At 41.0% G+C, this 11,167-nt stretch overlaps 2 protein-coding genes across 2 annotated transcripts; one reads left to right on the top strand and one right to left on the bottom strand.

Annotated features, from left to right (window-relative positions):
* The first annotated feature begins 557 nt into the window (after positions 1–557).
* LOC147059416 (saccharopine dehydrogenase-like oxidoreductase) lies at positions 558–5,629 on the top strand. The gene is made up of 12 exons (XM_085906742.1): positions 558–822; positions 1,866–1,978; positions 2,384–2,464; positions 2,848–2,977; positions 3,084–3,133; positions 3,209–3,339; positions 3,774–3,891; positions 4,076–4,195; positions 4,272–4,328; positions 4,531–4,642; positions 4,764–4,845; positions 5,034–5,629. Exons 1-12 carry the CDS (start codon positions 624–626, stop codon positions 5,122–5,124), a joined length of 1,284 nt encoding a protein of 427 aa, XP_085762868.1. The 5' UTR covers positions 558–623; the 3' UTR covers positions 5,125–5,629.
* A 285-nt stretch (positions 5,630–5,914) lies between these two features.
* On the bottom strand, positions 5,915–11,076 carry gcfc2 (GC-rich sequence DNA-binding factor 2). The gene is made up of 18 exons (XM_085906741.1): positions 10,631–11,076; positions 10,401–10,502; positions 9,892–10,101; positions 9,538–9,804; positions 9,242–9,342; positions 8,982–9,133; positions 8,721–8,904; positions 8,474–8,597; positions 8,316–8,352; positions 8,009–8,106; positions 7,733–7,932; positions 7,517–7,661; positions 7,329–7,450; positions 7,092–7,168; positions 6,952–7,018; positions 6,525–6,671; positions 6,312–6,448; positions 5,915–6,243 (listed from the first exon to the last, which is right to left on the bottom strand). Exons 1-18 carry the CDS (start codon positions 10,956–10,958, stop codon positions 6,111–6,113), a joined length of 2,631 nt encoding a protein of 876 aa, XP_085762867.1. The 5' UTR covers positions 10,959–11,076; the 3' UTR covers positions 5,915–6,110.
* Positions 11,077–11,167: the final 91 nt, after the last annotated feature.

Below are 11,167 nucleotides of genomic sequence, written 5' to 3'. Positions count from 1 at the left end.
TATATAAAATATCGATACGAGTTTTGATATCGTTGATATGATCAATATCACTTCAACACCAGCTCAACACTGGAGTTTCCTTTTGACTCGTGTCTAAAAGGAGTCACCCATACTCACTACTTCCAACTTAAACCGAACACTCACTTAGTCACACACACTCAGTCACCCCCAGATCAGTTATTTGAAAAAGTGTCATGAAATTATTGTTAATTTAGTTGACAGTATCATTTATACTTAGACCTTGAAGCAACATATGTATCCCATTAAAATGTGGAATTGCAATGAATAAATTTACTGGAATTAAAAAAAAAAAATGCTACTTCTTATATTTGATGGGCAATAAACAACGTGTGTTAAATGTGAATAAAGCTGTTTAAATATGATCAATATGAATATGACTTCCACTTCAAACGTTGCCCAAATAACTACCAGGTCACAAATATTCGTTTAGAGCTGACCAGCAATGATAACATATCGGTATCTCTATCACGATACCACTTTTATTTCGATATTAAGGCTTGCAGTATCATACGTCAGATTCTCTCGCTTCTTCCGGGTAGATAAGCACTGTCAGGTGTGTGTCACTGGTCGCTGTTCTCTCACTTTACTTGCCCGCTGTCATCATGGCGAGTGTTCAGACATCATCCAACAGACCTTACCATTTGGTGATTTTTGGAGCCTCCGGGTTCACGGGACAGTTTGTGGTGGAAGAGGTTGCCCGAACGGCATCCGAGGGTCCGAAAGGGAACCTCAAGTGGGCTGTGGCTGGTAGGAGCAGGCAGAAGTTGGAGCAAGTTCTGGAGCAGGCGGCCTCTGTCCTTGGTTTGTATTGGGCTTTATTTCTTATTTCCTCACTGCCGATTTGCTTTATGTCGTGAAGTTACTGAGAATTGACTTTTTGTTGTGAGAATACAGCTTTGAATTATTAAATTGGAATTGTTACTTGACTTGTTGACTTATCTGAGTTCACCTTTATCCAAGACTGATAACTAAAATGGTGACTTTGCTGAATTCCAAAGTACAACCAAACTACACAAATCACTCTTATTGTCCACAAATCGACATCAGATTGCAAACTTCGCGGAACATTTCGTAGCTCTAGCATTCATTACCTGCATCATCTGGAATGCAGTGCAAAATGCAGCCAAGTTGATTTTCCAGGTTGACAATGGTCTCCATGCAACATTCTAAAAATGGAAAGTAAAGCCTAAAACCAAATTAGAACCTCGGAACATTTCTGTGTTCATGACAGTAACCAGAGGATTAAATTGGTATGATTTGACTTTCATCCACCCGTCTCTTTGTCTTTGTCTTTTGGGAGTGCACAACAGCTGATGGAACATACCATCTCACTGATCAAGCCCACTTTGGAAGGCACACACACCATTTTGTTTTGGAACTGAAGTTCTTCTTACCTCTTGACAATTTTGCTGCGGAGATCTAAAAGAGCCTTTTAAAGTCTTAAAAGGCATTGAATCCATAAAAGCTCAAAAACAAGGCTTTAATTAACACTTAACTGTTAACACCGTTAACAAATATGTTTACTCCCTTATCAAGGTTTGAACCACACTGCACAGTTCCTTGGTCAGAGAAGCTCGTCTTGTTTTGCATAAAATCTGGCCCAATTTGTCAAGATGTCAGATTAAATTTTTAGGTATACAAACAAAATGATGCTCTTATTGAATCTGTAACTATATCTTCTATACTTGTTTGATATTGAAATGAATGTAAGAAGCACCTAAATGAGACAAATTCGAATGTCTTCTTGTGAATCCTCCTCTTTGAATATGGGAGAATGGCTTCCCCTGTTCTTCTGAAAGTTGTGAACAAAGGATGAATCCACTGAAGCGCCTCTCGTGTTGCAGAAAAGCCCGAGCTGAGGACCCAAGTGGACATCATTGTTGCAGATGTGGAAGAACCCGACTCTCTTACGGCCATGTGCAAGCAGGCAGTCATTGTTCTCAACTGTGTGGGGCCGGTAAGTAGAGCGCATGTATTTTATTTTTTTTATTTTTTTCAGCGAGTACTAGCTTGGTCTGGTGACACACACCTTTTTGTAGGCAACATTTCCATCATTTCCCCCTGCTCTCTCCTCCTCTGGCCATCTCTCACACTACAGCATTCATGTACACAATGAAGGCCACAGTCTGGCGGCGCACAAACACGCCTTGTGTCCAGCAATGGCGCTTTGCATCTGGTAACCCATTCAGATTTTTGTTTCAAACAAAAGTTTGCCTTCCACGGTTACACACAAGTGTTACCCACTACCTCTCTTTATCAGTTTCCTTGGAATTTCACCCGAAAGCCGATTACATGTTTTATTTTGAATTCAGTTAAGGGCTATCTAATATGGGAATGAATGGATTTGTCTTTGTCTTTATAGTACAGGTTCTTTGGTGAGCCAGTGGTTAAGGCTTGTGTGGAGAACGGAGCACACCACCTTGACATTTCCGGAGAACCTCAGGTATTCATGTGAGATCACAAAGTCGTGCCCAGTTTCGACTTCTGAATCAAGTATCAAGTAGTACTTCTTTGAACAAATCAACATTTCAAATCGTAAAGTGTGTTTTCAAATCAAATTGAATCCTGCAAATCATAAGACCATGAGGTATTGTTCAAAAGGTCATCAGTTCCCGCAATTCTGCAAAGGAATGTAAGCCCTTTTGAAGCATTTCATGTGATCTGATCTTGTCCAGAGACTTTCTGTTCTAAAATATCCCATTGAATCAACATATTGATATTTTAATCACATTGTATTCATAATGCTCGTTGGGACTTTTTTTTTTTTTTTTTTTTTTGGTCAGTTTAATAACTTCTGCAGGATACGCCTGATTTTGCTCTTTGCAGTTTCTGGAAGGCATGCAGCTGAACTATCATAACATGGCAGCCGAAAAGGGCGTGTACATTGTCGGAAGCTGCGGATTTGACTCCATCCCTGCTGACATGGGGGTCCTGTACACCAGGGAGCAGTTCAAGGGTACACAGACATTCTTGCATGATTGCAACCAACTATTAAGCATAGTACCCCCCCCCCCCCCCTCCACGACCCTGTAGATAAAACTATTTTGCCACAATGTTTTCAGGTACTCTAACTGCATTGGAGAGCTTCCTGACTGTCAATACTGGCCCTGAAGTATGTGAAAACATTTTGAATACAATTCTATGCCAAAGAGTTGTTCCATGTGACTGTTTGTCTTCTCTTGAACAGGGAGGAGTCATCCACGATGGCACGTGGCAGTCTGCCATCTACGGCTTTGCAGACAGCGACAAGCTTCAGAGTCTCCGCCGGAAGTTTAACTACAAACCGTTGCCTTCTTTAGGCACCAAGCTGCAACGCAGGTATTGTGTTTCTAAAGGCTGGGCAGGAGGGGGACCCAGACGCAAATGGCAAATACGTACGAGTTATTGACACCCACTCGAAAGAATGCCTTTAGAGGCTACAAGATGGTGGGAAAGCACTATTTATTTTTTAAGACCGGGCCAGATGCTTTTTCAGCAAAAAAATGGATGGGTTCCTCCCAAAAAAAAAAAAATAGATTGAGAGTATGCAGTTTAACACTGTAATCATTTATGTAGTGATGTATGTTTTATGCTTTTATTTAGTCTGTAAAAAAAAAAAAAAAAAAAGTGACTTGTCTGATGAATGCAACTTATTATTATTATTATTATTATTTATTTTTTTAACGTTCACAGCTTTTCACCTATTGCTGGTGGGTCTGGAATGCATCACTGGGGCTCACTGTAGTGTACCTTTCGACCTGTGTCTTTCATAGGGGTGCATTGTTCTACAGTAATGAGATCCAGCAGTACACGGTGCCCTTCATGGGTTCTGATCCGTCAGTCGTCAAGAGAACGCAGCGGTTCCTGGTGGAGGAATATCAGGACACTCCGGTTAGTTTGGGAAAAAGAAAATGAGAAAAGTTGAATAAAACTTAATCCCTTCTTATTGGAGATAATGGGGATTTTCTTTAGTCAGCACAAATGACATTTGTATATTTTTACATGCCATACAAGTGTAAAAAGACTGAATTTGAGAAAAAAGCGAAAGATATATTGAATATTTCCCCTTCTTCAGGTCCAGTATGGAGCCTATGCAGGCGTTGGTGGCATTGGCAATGTCATCAAATTGATGTTTGCCGGCATGATGTTCTGGTTGTTGGTCAAGTTCACTTTTGGACGGAACCTCCTCGTCAAGGTAAGGTGATAAATGTACAAATCGATTACTGAATCGCGATTTGGATTTATATGCTAAATTAGCTGTTTCTTCACAGCATCCAGAGTTCTTTTCCTTCGGACTCTTTTCCAAGGCTGGACCAACTCGGAAGCAGGTGAATGTGTACATTGAAAAAAAACGAGAGAACTCTTAACTTTCTTGTATAATCTTTAACAAATACTAGATGTTTAATAGGAATGTATTGATTTAAAAAGTTAAATAGAAGTGATCTCAGGCAGTGATTATTTTACAAACCTTTAGAGGGAGCTCGTGTACCACACCGAGTAATTAACCGATCTACTGTGTACGCGTTTCAGATGGAATCGTCCTCGTTTCGCTTTGCTTTCTATGGAGAAGGTTACACAGAAGGACTGGACCCCACCCAAGGAAAACCTAATGGCAAGATTTGCACGCTGGTTCAAGGACCAGGTAAACGATAGCAATTCTTTGAACTCTTCAATTATGAGTTTGTTTGTTTTTTTAAAACAATTTATGAAGTTCTCAGCTGTTTTACCTTTTAGACCCATTGACATTGTTTCTCCCTTTTTAGAATGTGGCTACGTGGCCACGCCCATTGCTTTAGTGCAGGCAGCTCTGACAATCCTCAACGAACCTAAAGCCTTGCCCAAGAGGTGAGTCATCAAACCCTAAAGAAATGCAGACTAACACGTTTACTAGTGAACACCCCATATATATACCATACTAGTTAAATGGTGTCAATATCTGTACAAACGGCCTGCTGCAATGCAGTTACTTCATATTTATAGCTTTAAATTTTTGTATAATCCGCTTTTGTTTCCCCCCCCCCCCCCCTATATAGTGGAGGAGTGTATACTCCAGGAGCTGTGTTTGCAAAAACCACCCTGATCAAGCGTCTCGACAAACACGGCATCCAGTTCTCTGTCATCTAGTAAGGCTCCCTGTCCGATTATGTGCTCCAGGATTTACTTGAAGCATTTGGAAGCAGCTGCAGAATAACAACTCCATGTTTCCAATCTAGAAAAACTCATTCTACATTGACAGATTACGTTCCAACAACACTTTTGTAACCATTCTTTTTTTGTCCTGCAGAATGCAACATTACTCATAACTCACTGCCTGCTAAGTCATTTAGCACCATCAAGTACTACTATCTTGAGTACAAAGATACAATCAGATTATTATTTTTTTTTTTTGCAATGCACAACAGCTTTTGCAGCACTAAGAAGGCAATTTAATTTGTGCTGTAGAGCATAGCAGCTTTGTGTTTATTTGCTTACTTGTGTTAAAGTCATCTTCAACTTGTTTTTGTGGATAATGCATGGAATTCCACCATCATCTTGTCCAAATATGTACTAGTAAGAATGAGTATTAAGATTGTGCACAAAATGAAATATTCCAATAACACTCTGCATAAATTGCTTTTGTGGTCTGGAATGATGTCAACTAGCGTGTTGATCTTACTCAAAGCTTGTTTTGCATCCAAGCGAGTGTGAGGTGTGCAGATAGCAAGTTTTGTGGAATTGGCTTTTTGTGTGATGAATTTTGCTGTTTTGGGTGTCTTGAATAAAGTCAGCTCTTCAAACTGATGTCTTATGGCTTTCACAATGCTAATGCCTTTTGGAAGAAATCCACCAGCGGTTGTTGTTACCCACAAACATTGAGCTCCATTTAATTGAAGATTCCGTTTTAAGAAATATACACAAAATAGAATGTACAGGATTGTTTTTGGTGAATAAAATGCAATTTTATTTAGAAAAATAATCTTTCCTGTATAGAAACTGTATTGCTTACAAAACCGGCATGAACACATTTTCTCTTGGCAGTGAAAAGCCTTGAATTTTTTTGTTCATGGCATGTAATAACATTCAACTAGAAACACTAGTCATGAAAAGATCTGCTTTTATCGGATTGTGGTTCATTCCATTTCTTGATTGAGCAGCTGATGAGAGTAGATAACATCCTCATAGTGGTATTTTTCAGCTATGCTCATAATAGCGTTGTGGCATCGAATTCGGCTCAGAATTTGCAGCACTTCAACCACAGCAAGCCTGAAGACGGAACAAATATAGATGATATAAATCCAGAATAATAAGCGTGGTGGTCAAACTTTCACTACCTTGTGTCTGGTTCTTTGGGAGGTTGTTGTTTACAAATGTTGTGAGCCTTCTGAACGAGATGATCTTTGAAAGACTGTAGCTGAGGCAAACCTTCCTTTTCTCCTCCAAACCAACTAGTTGGCAGGCTGTCTGCAATCTAAACAGAGACAGGATAGTACAAGTTTCCAACCGAAAATGTTTGCTCTTCCTGTTTAGAAAGGAACAGTATTTACCCTTTTACATGCATGAAGGTCATTGTTGGACAGCATCTGGCTGCCAAGGGTGATCATAAGGTACCGGCACAGTAGTTTGTCTAACATCAGCTCCTTCAACACCGAATCGGGCAGCAGTTGGTTCCATTTTCCCATGTTTTCTAGTAGCTAGCAGAAGCATATCAAAACAAATGCATGTGCTAATAAGGTCATGAAAAAAAAAAAAGAGGGGAAAATATTCACTGGCGTCAGGCAGAATCTTCATATTGCCAAAATGATGTGGGGGGCGGGGGGAAGGTTTGCCATTTCCAGCAAAAAAAAAAAAAAAAAACACACATTTGTGGACTCACCAACAGTAAAGATTTATGATTTTTTTTTTAATTTTAACAAATTGTGATTTGGCATTTCGGCCTGATGCCAGTGCTATGCTAACGTAGCATTCTTTTACCTTGATAGCCATCCAGAACTGTTGGTTCCTAAAGTGACTGTGAGGAGATAACCTATCTTCTAGGAGCCTAATAAACCAGCAAGGAACAATTTAAAAACATGTTAGAATCCAAACAAAAAAAAAAAAGGAAAGAAACTGACTTTTTGGGGTACAATGGGATAAAGACGTCTTCATCCACACAGACCCTCAGTCGGCCAATCACAGCCTTGGTGAGCGCCTGTGGACATGAACGTACATGAATGCAGTTCAATTCAGCATTTGGGTGTAATTTCAGGATCAACAAAAAAGTTGAATGCACATTTAGGTTCATTCTACAGTTTGTCCCACAAGTTGAATATTTAAATTTTGTGTGTGTATATATTTCAAAACAAGCTTACCATGACCGGCTTGCTCTGTTCTCCTTCAAAAATGGAATAGTCCTCCCTCAGCCGGTGACACAGCTCAGTGAGACTGGTTGACTGACGGAGGGACATGGGGTCCCAAACCAGGTCTACAAAGGCTGAACACAGAAGAGAATGCAGTTTGGTTTTGTTATTTATGCAACAATGGGTGGAATGGGTGCTACCTGTTATTTTGGGTATGACTGTCCTTTCGATGACATTAGAAAGCATCTCTCTATCTAAGTGCTCTAACTCTTCATGACCGTGGCCATGACAAAAGGTCTCCACTGCGGTGAACCATGGGAGCTTTTCAAAGTCTGTGCTGGTATCCTGGCACACAAACACACTAAATCATCTCAAAATGTCTCCATGTGTCATGAAGTGTGTGAGCATGTAAGCACCTTTAGAGGGTTCCATCCAAGCAGCTGAAGCCTTATGATGGGGTTAAGCAACTTGGGCAGACACAGAGAGATGTAAGCACTGTGGTAAGAGTCCGAGTAGAAGCTTCTCCATTCTTCAAAGTGAGATAAAATCTTTTTAACGTCATGAAAGTCGTCGTGAACGTCAGAAAAGATTTCCTGGGACTTCAGCAGGATGCCAGCTAGAATGAGAGCAGATAGGGGAAATGTGTTTGTGTCAAGCGTATACAAAGTAAACTTTTTTTTTTTCCTCCTTACCCATCTCCTTCTCCAGATGTTCTTCCTCTTCACACGAAAGCAGTGTATCTTCAGGCGTATCGCCGTCTTCCACAGGTTTATCAAAGGTACCTTCTACTCTGCATTATAAGATTACATAACGCTATCAAATTATAGTTCGGATTCCAGCTTTGATTTGATCTTTCCAATTGAGATGGCACATCTACTCTTTGGGCTGTGTGAGATGTCAGATGATCTGATTGATTATCCACCGCATTATGGCAAAAGGTTTGTAAACAATATAATGTATAATTGAAGTGATTTGTATTCAAAATTGAATCTAACTCACCTCTGATTATCAGCTCCATTGGTGGAGTTTTCTGTGGCTGAAATGAAATAGAAAGTAGCGAAAAGTGGATTATGCCAAGTGATATTTTCATTATGGCTCATTAGCAGGCCAATAATTAGAAATTAATTGAGAAGGATGGATTGATGTAGCCAACTCACAACTGAGCTGCTGTAGGTGCTGGGCACGCTCCTGGATCTTCTGTCGTCTCTTGGCGCACAGCGCCTCCATCTGGCTCGATAGTAGCGTGTGCAGCTCTAGTTCCAATGAGTTGATTTCAACAATCTGCACTCAAAAAAGAGCCTTGAGTAAGAAAACCAACTGAAATATGACATCATCAACTTTTTCGCATCTACAAATCAAACGGCCATGATGTGCTTTTGGTGAGCAAATCCAATGGCGTCTTACCTTCTCACGTAGACACTCCACCAAATTATGGGAAAAGAGGGTCATATCTCGGTAAAACTTGAGTTGTTTTTCTGAGGAGCTTTCCTCCAGAGATTCCACAGAGGTTTTAGCACTCTCTGCGTCTCCTTCCATCCGACTCAGCTGGGCCCGCCGCGCACTGTGCACCTCCTTCAGGGAGTCCAGTCTGCAAACAAACGCAATTACCTGAAGGACTTCAAGCACTTGGCAAAATTGGAATTAAAAGACTAACTGCAAACCTACGTTCCAGCTATCCTCCTCTTAACCATTGAGACAGTGACGGAGGGGAGTATCTTTGGGATCTTGAGACCTGCTGATTTCTTCTTTTGTCTCGGATGTTCATCGTGTTTGAAGCTACTGCAGCTGTAGTTGCTGGACTCACTGCCAGTTGGGCTCTAAGTGTGAAACAAAGCAAGAGAATCAAACTATGTAGTCAACTTCACTGGGGAAAAACAATTGGAATGGAATTAATATCCCAATAACTGTTCCACTAATCTTCTTACCTGTCCTCCAGGCTGTCTCTTGACTCCTTTCCCAATTTGGGTCTCCTCCCAAAGCTCTTGTTCCTCTTCGTCACTCCCTGACAGACTGCCAACACTTCCCTCTGATACACAAAACAAAATTACTTGAAGCACAATAGTCTTCTAACTTAAAACCACCTATACAGCGAATAATCTGATCCTTCTATCTATCAGTGATTTTCATTTGGTGCGTCGGGACAAAAACGTGGGCTTTCTGAAAGGCGCTTTCAAACATGTAGCCGAAAACACGTACTTATGTACTTTTATTTTTTCCATACCAAGTTTCTCCGCGATCCTCTCCTTGACGGTTTTGAATCGCGGCGCAAACTCAATTCTTTTCTCATGATCATCAGGTTCATCATCATCATCCTCGACCCTGTCTTCATCCTCCTCCTCCTCCTCCATTTCCTCTTTGTGGTAGCGCTCTGGGGTGCTAGCGGAGGAGTTTCGGCCATTTTTGTCAAGAGGGATGAATTCTTTCTGGGCTCTCGTGTCCCTCCTTTGCCTCTTAGCTGCTTCGATGGCCCTTGCACTGGGGATCACAACTGTACGCAAAATAAACATGGCACATTTGGTCTAAGTATCGCGGCACCACCGTATGACAAGTAATCTAGAAAACAAAAACAACTTACATGGTTTAACAGCCGTGTAGCTGCATTTTGATGTAGATGAAGAGGAACTGGCAGCTCCATCATCATCACGATCATCCTGATCATCATCGTCATCCACCTCATCGGTCACCACTTCCTCATCATTGTCATCACTTTGGTGAGAACTATGTGGTGATGCTTGGCTGTCATCTTCTTGCCTGACAGAGGCAGATGTGACGGTCCCTTCTGGTTCTGAAAAAAAAGGTGAGGAATGTCTAAATTACTTCACACAACATCTTTGATACGTCCAGAGCATTGATTCCGTACAGTAACAATATGACATAAGCATGCAGTGATAAATCCTCATGTGTCCATTATCATTGAATATAGATTCCTACAAAGTACTCCTTTGTCCAGTAAATAGCACTGTGCAGACAAAATAAAATCTGCACTAGTCAAATTCAAGTTTATTTTCATCACATTAGCATCGACTTTGAATTGACAAAGCCATAGGTGCACCATGACTAAGTTTGAATTGAACCATTACCTACCAACGTCGTGGTTGATCCTGACAGGTGGAACTTCCTTTTTCCTCACTTGGAACAAAACGGCTTTATCAGCAGACTTCTTTAGTTTAAACTCGGGTTCCAGCGCTGAAAACAAAAACGAGGTGCAATATTCAGTGACTACAAACATTGAAAGATTAAAAAAAAAAAGATAACTCTGGTCTAATGTTAGCTAACTTGTCACTGTGGCGTTCTCCCCATTTAGACATATTTACGTTCTTTGTCGTCAGAGAAACTGAGGACGGTGCTTGTTTTCTTCTTGATGCCATCGTTTACGTCGTTATCATTTTCTTTATTGTCTGCCGTCAGCGTGGATGTCTCCACGTCCTCTCCGTCACCCTCATCCACCTTTGATGAATTTGGCTCTCGCTTCGAGCTGCATGATATTCCACGGGACTGACCAACTCTGGATGGCTTAATTGCCACAACCGCTACGGCCTTCTCTGACCCGGCTCCATCCGCAATGTTCCCCTGACTTTCCTCTTCGTCGCTCGAGTCTCCCTTTCTCTGTCGAAAATTTCTCTTGGGCTTTTTGTTGAACATTTTTAATTCCTCAATTGACAGATGAGCGTCTTATTTTCGAAGTGGAGCGAAATAGTTTACGTTATGTCGAAACGTATTTATAAATGTCGTAAAAAAGACGTAAATGTATCTCGATGCACTGTGGGTTACGTAGTCCTAGTCGAACGACCTTGAGCGGCTTAGCGCAAATGCATCTGCTAAATAGTTGCATGTGTCAGATCTGCGCCATT

The sequence above is a fragment of the Syngnathus leptorhynchus genome, chromosome 3 (genome assembly GCF_054491065.1).
Source record: "Syngnathus leptorhynchus isolate UIUO chromosome 3, UIUO_Slep, whole genome shotgun sequence".
NCBI lineage: Eukaryota > Metazoa > Chordata > Actinopteri > Syngnathiformes > Syngnathidae > Syngnathus > Syngnathus leptorhynchus.
Note: the sequence above shows the minus strand (reverse complement) of the source record. Positions and strands in the feature narration are given on the sequence as shown.